Raw genomic sequence first — 14,542 nt, forward strand, 5'->3', positions numbered from 1 at the left:
ACATGTTCTTTGGATTACAATTCTAAACGTCAGTTCTACTCAACGTTTTCTATCACCGTTCTTCAAGGACTTAAACAGAATGCCAGCTATTTGGTTTTCTCTTCCATTCACACTAATTCACCCCTAAGTTCTAAGTTCTTTTTTTTTATTGCATTTTTACTTTTCACATGTAAGTTTTTGTTTATTCTTATGAAAAGCTGAAGTCATACTTTGGTCAATTTTTAAAACTGTTGCCCCTGGGCTGGAGAGATGGCTCAATGGTTAAGAGCACTGTCTGTTCTTCCAGAGGTCTTGAATTCAATCCCCAGCACCCACATAACCACCATCCATACTGGGATCTGATGCCCTCTTCTGGCATGCAGGTGTAAATGCAGATAGAGCGTTCATCTACATAAAATAAATAAATCTTTTTAAAGAAATGTTGCTCCATCATTACTTTGCATTAACACTTTTGGAGAGTCTCATGAATGACTAAATATGTGCCCTTTAAAGTCCCTGTATCTTTTTAATACAGAGCTAAAAAATTTATGAGTCAGAATCTAAATTTAACTATTAGATCTCAGAGTCGATCACTGGGCTGTTCCAGGTATCTAAAGAATAGTTCTCTTCAACTATACTTTATATGTGTCAGAAAAAAATGTTTTGAACTTTAAATATTTGTAAATTTATCCTGTCCCACTACTTTCTTCAAGCTCTCAATATGCAAATTCTGTTCCTTTTGGGCCAGTTTTCCATGTCCCCCACTTTATCACTAACCCTTTTATTTCTTCATTTCACTTTCACTTCTCTGCTTTTCTTTAATGTCCCTTTCTAAATTTTTGTTTAGAAGTATTACCCTTTATCCACTAGTAATGTGCTTCTTATTTATAAGAGGATTGTTAATCTCTTCCATTTATGAGTTGGATGACCTCTCTTCACGTTTGCCCATTTTTGTTCTTAACGTCCCAATTTTTAAATTTTTTATATCCCTCAGTGCTCACAAGTATATTTAATTCTGGTGGGAATGTTGCCTTAATGACAACTTAGGGGAGGCCATGTGTCTTTCTGGTGCTTTCTTAGGCACTGTATCTATGGATGTGATTATCGTTTCCCTGTTGATTTTCATGACATCTGGTTAATTGCAAGAGTCTTTTAAGGATTTTTTAATTGTATGTACAAGTGTGCAGACATGCTGTACTTGAGTACAGTGCCTGTGCAGGCCAGAAGGCATCAGACCTCTCAGAGTTGGGAGTTACAGGCAACTGTGAGAAGCAGAACCTGCTGGGAAGTGAACCTGGGTCCTCAGCAGGCGCAGCAAGCCCTCCTAAGCACTGAGCCTCTCTAGCCTGCCCATGGGCGGCTAAGTCATTGGGACCAAGTGCTATCCTAGGCAATTTTGTTTGGACTGAGAACAGAAGGATGGTGTGTCTTCCAACCTTCTGCCCACAGACTCTGCATTCCTGCTCCTGTTTCCCTTCCCTTTGACTAACCCTTGTGACCGACCCTTTAAATTGCACTTACTCTGCCTAAGCTTTTCGATGGTAGCCATGGGTCCATATTGCCAGTTCCCCTCTGCTCTCCAGCCAAGTATCTCATTCTGTGTTGGTTTGATATGCAGCCTGAGAGTAAAACGGGTGGACTAGAATTTGAGACACTCCCTTCTCCTTTTCTTTACTCTTTCCTCTTTTTGAGTTAAGATTAGAGAACTTGACACTCGAAGGCAGCCAAAGGAGCAATGTCCAGGTCAGCGCCCACAACCGCATATGCTTCGTAACTGCCCAGGGAACTCTCAGAGGTGCAGCATCTCATCTTCAGTCCTCGGTTAAGTGGGTCAGTCATAGACTCAAAGTCTAACTACAAAGGTTCTGTCGAGTGTGGAATTCACAGTTGTATGCACCTCCCATCCAATGCATTCTTGTGATTCCTTAAGAACAGATGACCCCTGTAACCACTAGTACCAGAGCAAATGATTCCAGCTCATCTATTATGAGGGCTCTAGGGTGTAGGGGACAAAAGTCAGCAATGCATCCTTTCAGAGCATCATTCACAGCTTCTCTACAGAACACCCAGAACCTTTGATTAAAGCCTTCTGGACCACTCTTGTTAACCTTATGTACCAGTCATCAAAATATGATCCCTTTCAAATTCACATGTTAGCTATCGTCTGATGTTCACCCTTTCCTTCCCCAGGATCAAGGAAAATCTTGGAAATTTTCTGTGTAGTGTTCTAAATCTCTAGTTTGACATACTAGCCAGCTGATTTTAATGCTAAGAATCTCCATGTACAAATATTTGAGAAACATAAGAGATGAAGCATGGGGCTGGAGAGGTGGCTCAGAGGTTAAGAGCACTGTCTGTTCTTCCAAAGGTTCTGAGTTCAATTGCCAGCAACCACATGGTGGCTCTCAACCATCTACAGTGAGATCTGGTGCCCTCTTCTGGCGGGCAGGCACACATGCAAGCAGAATATGTATAAATAATAAATAAATAAATCTTTTTAAAAAGAGAGAGATGAAGTATGTACCCTAAGTGCCACTAGACAATTTCTGTGGATTAGTGTATTTGTCAGCTGAACCTCCCACAGCCACATTAAGCTTTCAGTGTTTGACAGACCTTGCATCCTATAACTGTGAGGCTGGCCTTGTGAAGCCATGCTGATTCTGGCTCTCCTTCTAACATCTAAGGCAGTAGAACTGAGATGAAAGCCAGGAATCTGCAAGTTGTCTAGAGCATTCTGAAGACATGCTTTTAGAAATACTTTTAACCTACCCCATTTCTCAAAACATCAGAACTTCAAAGATAGCTTACTTTAAAAGTGTAGGCAACTCAGCTCTTCAAAATGCCAGAAATATCTGCCTTTGCCAATAGGCACCAGTTGTCATGGTCAATTGATTATTCTCTTCTGATTTTCTGTTCTCTTTTAGTTCCTTTGATATTTACACATATTCTGTGTGAGTCACTCAAAGCTTATGGTTTATGGTGTGACTAATACTCTAGGGATAGATACTTAATGAGCACAGAGAAATACCATGAACCTCATTGGCACACAGATGTCCGCACCCTATCTTCCACCTCTGAGCATCCCTCAAGTCTACTCTAACAAAGTATAAAAATAGATCTGGGTCCCACCACTCCTGGGATCTACGCAACTTTCCTTTAAAAGAATTTGTTCCAGCTTTATTAGTTGAACTAATTCCATTGGGAGACGCTGTCTGGCCATCAAGTGTGCATGAAGACACTAGGTGGACAGGGAGTCAGTCACTGCCAAGATTCTAAGAAAAAACAGAAGGATTGCAGTAGCCCTTGCTGTGATTCATCCACTCTAGCAGCCCATGGGGAATTACCTAGCCTTCCTCCAACCATCTGCTGGTGAGAGCTAAGTATCTGAAACTCCTTCGGCATTTCCATCATGAAAACTCTCAACACAGAGCAAAAAGATGTTCCACAAGATGAAGACTAGAATATTTACCAGTTTACCTAATAGAACCAAATCCTGTCCTCTCTCAAGAGGCAAAGTCATACTCAATTTCTTAACAATGTATGGTCCATCAAATTTCCCATCCATCTACAACTTTGAGCTATGAGTTTATACTTAATTGCCATAAGTGTACATGCACTTACATTGATAGTGTGACATTTCAATTCAAGTATAGAGTATGAACTGACATTTTTGAAAAAACAGCTCAAACCTAAAAGGTGAATATAAATTTATAAACCAGTGATCAAGTCATAAAAATGCTAATAAGATTGGCCCCAAGCTCCAGGAGAGAAATGAAAACTTTACTAAAAGTTACCTAATTGAAGGTAAATTCCTTTCTCTGATTAGCAAATTACTCCCCGCGAATAGGGCGAACAGATCAACACATGCTATTTTCAGTTTTACAACTTAACCTAGAGCTGGAAACAATGAGTTATTAAGTCTCACAAAAATATTTTTTTTAGAATATATCTATTGTTAAGATTTGAATTATGTAGCCAAGGCTACACAGAGAAACCCTGTCTCGAAAAACCAAAAAAAAAAAAAAAAAGATTTGAATTATGGAACAAACTGAAAGAGGAATTCAAGTGGTTTCAGTAATGCCTGGAGCTACCTGTTAAATGCAAATAGCAAATTCATTCTGTTATATAGCAACAAAGCATTCTTCCTCATACCAATAAACCAGGCTGTCCCTGGTTTCTGTCTTTTCTATTCTCTTAAAGCTAACTTCTCGTATGTTCACCGTGCATTAGAGTTTAAACAAGTTGGAGGTGACAGCTAAGGTCAATCATTTTCAACGCCCTACAGCGTCCAGCACAGTGGCTACACCATCAACTTCGACCAATCACAACTGAAGCCACAGAGCTGCTTCCTGAAAAGCCCCACACTCTGGTGATTGCCCTGACAGCCGCTGCATCACCTTCTAAAGTGTTTACACACCTCCATGCTGTCCAGAACTCTAAGGCCTTCTTTCCCCTGCCCCTGTTCTCATCTCTCGCCTCCCAGCAGCTGACAGGATTTACAACTAGCCTACTCTGTGGCTTTTCTCTCCACCTCGAACCATTTAAATGTTTACCGAATTTCAAAAAGAAAATAGAATTTCACTTAACATTTAAATTAATCCCTCATCAAACCAACTTCTTCAAATCTTAGGTACAAGTTATTTGGGAAAACTTCAAAATTAATTAAATATGAGAGGAATCTGTGGAAATAGCTCAGTGGCAAAATGTTTGTATATAAGCCAGCATACATGAGACCCTGGGTTCAATTTCTAGTACCTCAAAATATAAGATTAAGTTTTTGGTTATTGGTAACACCCACCCACTGTGGGTGGCACCATTCCCTGGACTATATAAGAGTAGAGGAAATGAGTTGAACACTAACATGAACATATCTGTTCTTAGCACTCGACTGCATGTCATAAGACCAGCTATTTCAAGTTCTTGCTGCCTTAACTTCCCTACAATAAAGGGATTATAATGGGGAACTGTAAGCCAAATAAACCCTTTCTCTCATAAGTTGCTTTTGTCAGGGAACTTTACCATGGCAACAGGAAACGAAATGAAGACAATCAGATAATTAAGCTCAGTCTGAAAAGACTCCTGTCGAAGGAGCATTATAAGAATTCACATCTCATTCCCTTGTATTCACCCATGGTGCAAAGTACCTTTCTCAACAAAGAGCAGTGAAATTGGTAAAGATCTGCAGAATGCCACTTTCTCCACTCCATACAGAAGAGCAGAAACGTGGCTAGCTAAACCATTTATTCATACACCAAGGAGAGATAATGAGGTTCCTACAAACGATCTCAGATCACAGGTGATAAAACGTTTAGTGACAGGCACCATGTACAGACTCAGGTAAATACTGAAGACAGCCAAATGCTTTACCTGTCAGCCTTCACAAGGAGGTTAGGTGGGAGTTCAACAAGCTGGTTGTGCTGTACGTCCAAGACCTCCACCAATGTTCTCTCCAGCCTTTCGGGGAGCCTTGCCAACCGGTTGTGTCCTGCCAGCAACTTCCGGAGACTACTATTACAAAATAAACTGTATGAAAAGAGACAAAAAAAAGCAGAAGGCAACTATTTATATAGGGCTAATTTAGGATGAGGATTAAAAAAGAGCAAGATTTTTAATTAACTACCACTCCACACATTATACATTAATTCAGTACAAGCTAAAAGGTTGACTTTTGATTTCTTATTAGATTTATTCATTTTAGTTAATGTATACACGCATTTTCCCTGCATGTGTGTATGTACACCACATAGATCCCTGGTGTCTGTGGAGGTCCAAAGAGGGCATCCAATCTCCTGGAACTGGAGTTACAGATGGTTATGAGCCACCATGTGGGTGCTTGGATTTGAACTCAGTCTTACGCAAGAGCTGCCAGTACTCCAAACTGCTGAGATATCTCTCCAACTTTAGCAGGTTTATTTTAATATAAACTTGGAGCTATTTGTATTTCAGTACTTTCTATATTTGTTGCGTAGGAGACACTGAAGAGCTTGGTCTAATCTTGATTGACAAACTGAGCATTACAAAGCTATATGCTTCTCCCACCCATAAGGTTAATTATTTCATGTCCAGATTCAGAGTACACACAGCTGAGTAATCTTTTTGTTGTTGTTGTTCCCTGGAGACAGGGTTTCTCTGTGTAGCCTTGGATGTCCTTGACTTGTTTTGCAAACCAGACTGGCCCTAAACTCATAGCAATCCTCCTGTTTCTGCCTCCTTGACTGCTCAGTGCTACCAGCCCGGCTCAGCTGAGCAATCTTAAGAGCTGATTTAGAGATGTAAACAAAGTCTGCAATGCATGAAGCTTTTATAAATGCAACTAAGAAAATGTAACATTTTACATCATTTGTACTTTTAATCAGCCTTCCTTTTTTCTCTCCCCAATGCCTGTATGTTTTAGGAATGCAGAGTTTATCCTAAACCAAAGTAGCCACTCTCCTACTGAGATCAGAATTCTCCTACAGAGAACAGAATGGTTGGATTAACTACAGTATGACTATCACATGCTAACTAGATTCAGTTCAATAATGCCTAAGCATTAAAATAATACTTCTCTTTTAATGTATTCTCAGTAACAAGGAACTTGTTTTGTTAAACCCATCATATACCACCCTTAGAGAAACAAAGTTTAAATATTAAATCAATTCTAATGAACCACTTTTGCTTGAATATAACAGCACCAACTGGATTCAAGCAAAATCGGCAGCTAAACACTGACAGGGAGAAAGAAATAGGCATTGTTTTTGTTCTGCATTGAAGAAACACAAAAAGAGAAACACTGAAATCTATGACAATAAAACAATTAACATTTGCTTTAAATAAGCATTTGTTTAGATCCACAAAGAGCCTATACTGTTGTAGAGCCAATCAAAGACTGGCTTTGGAAAAATGGCAATACTTCAGCTGAAATAGTATCCTTTTGTACTATAGTGAAAGCACACTTCGTCACGGATGTGCTATTTGTTAGACTGACAGATCACAGGAATTAAAGACAGGAGAGAACAGTAAAAAAGACAATGGTAAAATCTTCCCAACAATTTTCCTCCCTATATGTGGCCATTTTCCTATTCAGTGCTCCACTTCTAAAAGCACTGGGCACGTCTGTGTCCGTCTCTCTCAGGTGATCATTGCTGCATGGCGGTCAATTAAGTGCCCAATGAACTGATACTCTGGGGAAGAAAGCATTTTTAAATAGGTCAGACATGTGAGTATTATGATGGATGAAGAACAAAAAGAAATTAATTGTTTGGGTGACTGAAATATAGCTTGGACTTACTTTAACAGAACAACATTCTAACACAATGAGAGCTACATATGCAGTTTTGAACTGTCTAGGTGGCACATTAAAAAGTAAAATGAAATAATTCTTATCATTTGACTGTGTTTAAAATGCTTAGTGCTGTTATTGTTCATAGTTCACATCCCGCTGTCTATCTGTAACTACAGTTCTCTATTAGAACTAGTTAACATCAGGGGTGTGTGTGTGTGTGTGTGTGTGTACACACACACACACACACACACACACACACACACATGAAGACAACAAAGGTGAGCACTGGTTAGCTTCCTCAATCATTCTCTATTTTTTGAGTCAGGACCTCCGACTGAATCCATGGCCCACCCACTGGGTAAACTGGCTAGCTCCTGGGCTATAGGGACCCGCCTCTGTCTGTTTCCCAGTGCCAGGGTTAAAGCCACACGCAGCTACGCCTGGCACTTATCTGTGGGCACTGAGGATCTAAACTCAGGTCCTTGTTCCTGTGTGATAGGCATTTACTGAGTGCGCCACCTCCACAGCCCCAGGCCCTGGGCATACTTTTAAGAGGCAACTAGAAGAAGCCTGAGGTAAAGGTCCTATACAGGTTAGCTGAATGCTACTTCTATCCTAGTTGCATTGATATTTTGGATTATATAGTTATGTAAACATTTTTCTCTGTCCTATGACTGGCTAAAAATGTTGAAATAGCCGAACTGAAATTTTGGTAGCAACTGGCCACCAATTAAGAATAAAATACTACTTAAATTAACATTAGCAATCAGTGCCTTGGTCAGAAGAGGCACACTTCAAATGCCAGGTATCACATGCAGACCTTATAAAAGCACTTAGGTGAACATTATTTTCAACGCAGAAAGTTGGAAGCCTTCTCCTTCAGTTTATTAACTACCTGGGTCGTTCGTCAGTTATTTAACTGGCAAAGATTCATCTATATCATCACATGGCTACTGGAAATCATCACATGGCTACTGTAAGAACCTTGTTATTAAAGAGGAGGTTATGATGGACTGGGGTGGTGGCTTAGCAGGCAGAGCTCTCACTGGGAGGCCTGACAGCCTGCATTCAGATCCCCAGAAGCTATAAAAGCCAGAAGTGGCACTCATGGGACAAGTCCTTGTGCTTCCATGGGGAAAATGAGGCTCTCCAAAACACGAGGGCCAGCTGGCCTATTTAGCGAAAGTGGGCGATGAGGACCTGACTTCTCCAAGGGAGACAGTAAGGACTGTCCGCACCAGCCGTGCTCTGACCTCCATGTGTGCACGGTGTGTACATGCACCCCCCTTCAACACTACTGAAAAACACAAATTACGAAAAAGCTAAGTGTTAAAGGAGAAAAAGTAACATTTGTAGATTTCCTACTTCAAATTTGAATTCAAAGAGAAAAAGACAATCTACTCTTTCAAGGTTTAGTGATCTAACGATATCCATTTGCCTCATACCCACCAACATTACATCCTAGGGAAAACAAAATTTATGTCGGGTAAGGGAGACATAAGGAGAGAGAGATTCTGAAAGACTTAAGATCTTAGAGGTAAATCATTTATATTGTTTGCTAAGTCTCTTAACATTACTTCCAGTTTATTTATAATTTTCCAATAAACACCACTGCCTGGTATGAATTGCAATGTCAACCTACAGAGAAAGGCTTCCTCCACTTTCCACCCTGTGACAACACATAAATAAAAACAATGAATGTATTCTTAAGTACAAAGTTCTTGGGGTACATAACAACATGCTAACAAGCTAAAACAGCCAATTAGCATATTATTACGGGTCTCTATTGTTTTGTATCCTGTCATTTGATCTGAAATACTTACCGGGCAGGAAGTTCACATATTTGATTATGGCCAATATCCAAAACTTCTAACTTCCGGCTTTCACATACCCACTCAGGCACACTTTCTAGGCAGTTTCTAAAGAGAAGAACATAAAAGTTACTATTTAAAAATTTAAATCTGGCTCAAATAAGTAGTTTAACTTTTTAAAAACTTGTATGTGTTTGTGTGTGTATGTACGAATTCATGCAGGTGCCCAGTGAGGCCAGAAGAGGGCCCAGGATGCCCTGGAGCTGCAGCTACAGGCAACAGTGAGCCACTGTGTGGATGCTGGAGTGAATTGGTGCTCCTCAAGAGCAGTGCAGACTCTCTACTCCTGGGCCAGCTCTCCAGTTCCTCACATGTACTTTTAAGCTCACAACAACTACAGAGAAAATAAACTTTAAAACTTAATGCAGATATACCATCTGCATCATCTCCAACATCTAGAAGATTTTCTACCCCTCAGATGTTAGCAAGTTTGTAGAGACCACCACACACTAGTAAGAGGGCTAGTACTGGGAAAAATACATGGTGATCCAGTTAAGTCAAAGGCTCAACTAATAAAGTCTTATTTTCAAATTTACATTTTATCATTGGTATTAACATAATTCCCAATTCTACGTGGCATCACAGAAATAAAGTTACTGGGAAGAATGAAAAGTGAATGATGCACTTAAAACTTAGAATTAATTATTTGAAACTGTTGCCTTGGGCATTTGACAGTAATTGCAGCTAGTAGAAACAAGTGAGCTGAATCAATAATTATTTTTAGTAAGTGATCTTAATCTGACAGTTAGAAAAATATACTATATTTAGATTTCTTCCTTTTACCGTTAAACACATATATATAAAGTAACCAGGTACACCAGGCATCTAGCTATTTCTCCCTTCTCCACGCCATATTCAAGGGATGCAAACAAAGGCCTCACACAAGCTTGTCAAGATGATTTCATTGTGAACAGATGGACAAATCTGAGGCAATATCATGCTTGGGAAAAGGGCAGAAAAACATCTTAGTAAAATGGCGGGCTGATGCATGAAGTAAAAATCAGCTAAATTATAAAAGATTTTATTATAATATGGAAATAGAAGGCATTATTTTCCTGCAGTTTATATGGGCACACACTGCTGTGCTCTGAAAAGTATTTCATTTTATATAGCTAACTCCTGAAAACAGGTTAAGAAGATAGGGAGGAGAAGTATTCCTTTATAAAAGCAATTATAACACATGGAAATTAAAACTATAAATTATAACACAGTATAGAAACCTAAGGTCCCACTGAAGACCTTTCTCGACACTCTAGGAGGTAGTGCCCATGAGACAGACACGTGCCAGAGAAGGTCTGGACGTGGAGTTACAAGATCAGGGTTCTGGCCTAGGGATGTCAATGGGCACCGTTTACCAATTACATTCTATCAGTAATATGAAAGTAGGTTCACTGTAACCAGCTCTCTGAAACATATCCGCACAAGGTATTTTTATGCATCTTTGTGTACAAACTCCTGTTTTCATTTAAAAGCTGGTAAGTTATATCCGAAGTTAGTAAGAGGGGTGGGATAAAAACCACAGAACTCATATAACGTATGGCTTTAATAATAAATAAAACTAGAGAAACCTTTTTAGGTAATTCATGAAACAATTCAAAGAACTTTCTATCTAAATTATAGTAAAGTTACAATAGTGATAATCCTCAAAAATAGCTGAAAACCCAAAGGGTGCTTCTTATTAAAATGGCTACGTTTGTGTACTTTCATGACACAAGGTAAAGTTCTGCCCTTGTAACTCACACTGCCACGGGGATGACAAAGGGTGGTGACCAACAAGCACACACAACTCCCCGTCACATGGCTTAGGAGTTGGCATCTTCAGAGCACTAGAGCCCCGTGTGTTCTAAAATATTGGGTATTTCCTTAAACTAAGTTTCAATTTTAGTGCATTAAAATTACTGAAGTTTCACTTGTGTAAGTACAGACAGAATCATGCCTTTAGGTCATCAAGGGCAAGATCTATTTTTGTATTTTTGGGCACTGAATAAGACCCATTACAAAAACAAAGCTGCATGTAAGAGAGGGACTGCCAATCTAAACAATAGCTTCTGGAATTTTCGGCAGGTACATGTCTATACAAAGTGTCAAAAACGAATGGAGAGAAACAACAGTCTTTAAAAAGTAATATCATACTCCCCGGAAAAAACACAAGACCCAGTCACTATACGTAAAGGGCTACTGGACCTCCAAGTCACCCATAAGTCTCCAATTGCTCAGGACCAACCTAAGATCCACATTGGTTCCCAAGGTGGGGGATCCCCCTCAGTGTAGGGGCTTGCTTAGCTCAGATGAGGCCCTGAGTTTGAATTCCAGTTCAGAGAAATAAAATTAAAAGATGACATCCAAACGGCAGGCAGTTCTTTTATTGTTGTTGTTATTTTAGATAAAATTTCAGATTAAGTTTAATTTTTAAATAATTTAGATTTTTATTCCTTTCCTTCAAAATCTATGAAAACATCTTCGGCCTCGGCTTCGATAGAATCATCCAAAGAACTGTGATCAGCCAGCAGTTCTGTGAGATGCTGTCTCCTTACCTGGAGACGTCCATGTAAGACAGATGACTCGGAACCGGGTACACATCAAGTTGAACAAGTTCTACGAGGGAAAAACCACAAATATATCACTATCCACATCTCTTTGTATGTAAAATAGCACTGCACTTTGCTGTCCTCTGTTTAGTCTAGGAAATACAGTACATCTTCTTGCATAACTTTAAAACTGTAGGAGAGTAGAGACATTTTCTAACACAATCTAGGACTCTCATTCTCTGCTCTTATTCCTTTCCGTGGCTTCTTGTTGTTGTGTGTGCTAAGCTGTACCTAAAAGATCACTCAAACAAACACTGCATTTTTAATGCTCACATATTGCTCATAAAAGCAAAGGCTTCTTGGTTTTGATCCCTCATGACTGAAACAGCACACTCAGGGTATCATCAACGGGTTCCACTAATCAAAGTTCTCTGAAGCTTATGAAATAGGACACCACTTGTGTAGCTAGAGCTTGTCCTTTGGGCAGGGTAGTTTCTGAAAGGCCTGACCTCTTAATTCACAAGTATAACCCTTGTGTAGTTACGCACTCTGGTCCCAGCTAGCTGTGAGAGGTGTAGATTAACTCAGTAGCAGCTCCCTTCTTTCTAATATCTCAGGCACCCGCCTTACAGGAGATGAGTCACACATCCAGTTATGCTGGCTGCAGATTCCCTTAGCTCACATGAAGTCCATCTCAACAGTCTAGATAGTGGCGTGTGGGTTCTCTTGTGCTTCTCTCATCAGTATTTCTTGCCTACTGTGCTCTCTCATGGTCTGCCTGAATGCATCACCTCTATCACACACCTTTTCTTCCTAAGGATCTCTCCTACTTCCATATAGATTATTGTACTGTGTTAAAAGTCTCACTATCTGACTCAGACCATACACTCCATAATTAATAACTAAGCCTTGAAATAAGTGGTCTTATTAAATAGCTGAGAATTTTGCTTTTATGATATTCCAGTGGGTACAGAGTTTATCTTCCAGTCATCCCGCTGTCGGTGGAACATGAAATTACAGGTCTTGAATGAAACCTACAATGGATTTTCCTTCTGCCCTCCAGTATTTAGTCAAGTAGCAATGAAACAGTTTACTTTGCCCTTTATTTTAAGCACAACAAACAAATGACCAGCGGGAACAATTTATCATAGAAAATAAGCTAGAAGCAATAAAATCTTCCCTTCTGATCTCAGTAAACACCAAGCCAATATTCTTCTTCTAGGTCTTTTATCCTAGAAGGATTTGACACCTATTTCAGTATGTGAGGAAAGATAAACTCAGTAAGGCATTCATGATGGTGCCAGGTAAACAGACCAGCTTGGATGGAGGCTGTCACTTACCATTAGAAGAAGCATAGAGTGATTTTAGGAAATAGCCACAAATGTTCAGTGTCACCAGCTGATTCCTTTCACAGTGTAGAACTTCTAGGTTGTTGAAAATCGTTGCATCTAGATCACCAAGTTTATTGTCTCGCAGGTCAAGCTGAGTGACGTGCTGCACAAAGTCCACTTCGTCCGCTACAATCTTCCTGAGTGTGTTCAGCCTTAAGAAGGGACAGTACAAGCACAAGCTGCTTCGTTACAACACTATGAATAAACTCCTGAATCCGAACCGTGTGCAGTAGTGAGGACTCAAGTCTCACCATACTACAGTGCTCAGGCCTTCTTTAATATGAGCATCTGGCCTTGTTTAACTGGCAAGACTCACTGGCTGTTTTTAGCTACAACTCTACAAGGTCTGATTGATGATATATTTTGAAACACAATTTAGAACTTAAAGGCTGGAAAAGGAACAAGTATGTTGACTTTACCTAATTCGCTTCAAGAGAAAAAAAAATATCCACTTACACACTTACTTCAAAAGAAAGAGACTGAGAAAGCATAGCCACCATACTGGAAAGAACATTGGAAACAAATGCAGAACCACCTGAGACACACTGAAACTACAGTGGCTCCCCAAAGAAGGGGCAGGATGCTCAGGAAATCAGCCAGACAATCATAAAGAACAAACTCAAAGGCAATGACTTCAAGCCACATACTGAATGGGAGCATCAGAAATGGGAAGGTGGGTACAGGGATGCTTGATTCTCAGGATCAGGACTGACAGCCAAAGCTATTTCCATCATGGAATACTACTCAAAGAGCAAAGTGCAGAGGACACTGAGCACTGGCTTGCAGGAGTCATTGAGAAATCATAAAATAAAGGACACCATGGGATCAACAATGTTAGAATGCATTGAAACATGGAAAGATGGCAGAGTCTTTTGCCATGACAACAGTTGGTCAACTGAGTGAAGCTGTTGCAGATGAGGTGCCAAAGTCGAGAGGCAATGGGCCAGTATGACAAAGATATGAAACTAATATAAAAAATACAAATATGGTTTCTGTCTGGAGAAAATAGGTAAAAATGTCACTTCTTGGTGCAAAGGCTGGAAAGAAACAGCATCATCTCTCTCCCCCGCTGAGAAAGCACTGAGTGTGTGTGCTTGATTAGGGGCACTGGTGTTACATATGGAGTGTAAGACCAGACAACCTCTGCAGTTTCTGCCCTTTAAAAAACAAAAAAGAGCTATGCTACGCATATGAACTATTAAGGGAAATATAATAAAGTCTGACTGAAACACGTGGACTAGTGATAGCCCCAGGCTAGGGTTTGTCAACAAGCACACAGTGTCTTCAAATGTCCCCTAAAGTAGTGTTTTTGGTTCCTTTTCTTGTTCTGGGTTGTAAGATTCAAAATTTGGCCTTACCCCAGAAATTTGCCTCTTTCCAAATGTCCAACAAACCATCAAGATGTGCACAATGACTAAAAAACAAGCCTCATCTTGGAGACAACAAGACTGAAAGAATTTGAAGAATGCTTTGTGTTCGATACCAAATTACACTATGAATACCCATAAA

The 14,542-nt window shown here is 39.9% G+C and overlaps 1 protein-coding gene across 1 annotated transcript in view; it reads right to left on the reverse strand.

The window, feature by feature from the left end:
- The window catches only part of Phlpp1 (PH domain and leucine rich repeat protein phosphatase 1), a 209,266-nt gene that overhangs the window by 38,222 nt on the left and 156,502 nt on the right, over positions 1–14,542 (reverse strand). Inside the window, exons 7-10 of the mRNA XM_051147211.1 lie at positions 12,983–13,185; positions 11,649–11,709; positions 9,067–9,162; positions 5,347–5,502 (exon numbers count right to left, since the gene is read on the reverse strand). Coding sequence (XP_051003168.1) covers positions 5,347–5,502; positions 9,067–9,162; positions 11,649–11,709; positions 12,983–13,185 — 516 coding nt within the window. The remainder of the gene's footprint in view (positions 1–5,346; positions 5,503–9,066; positions 9,163–11,648; positions 11,710–12,982; positions 13,186–14,542) is intronic.

Source organism: Acomys russatus, chromosome 6 (genome assembly GCF_903995435.1).
Source record: "Acomys russatus chromosome 6, mAcoRus1.1, whole genome shotgun sequence".
Taxonomy (NCBI): Eukaryota; Metazoa; Chordata; class Mammalia; order Rodentia; family Muridae; genus Acomys; species Acomys russatus.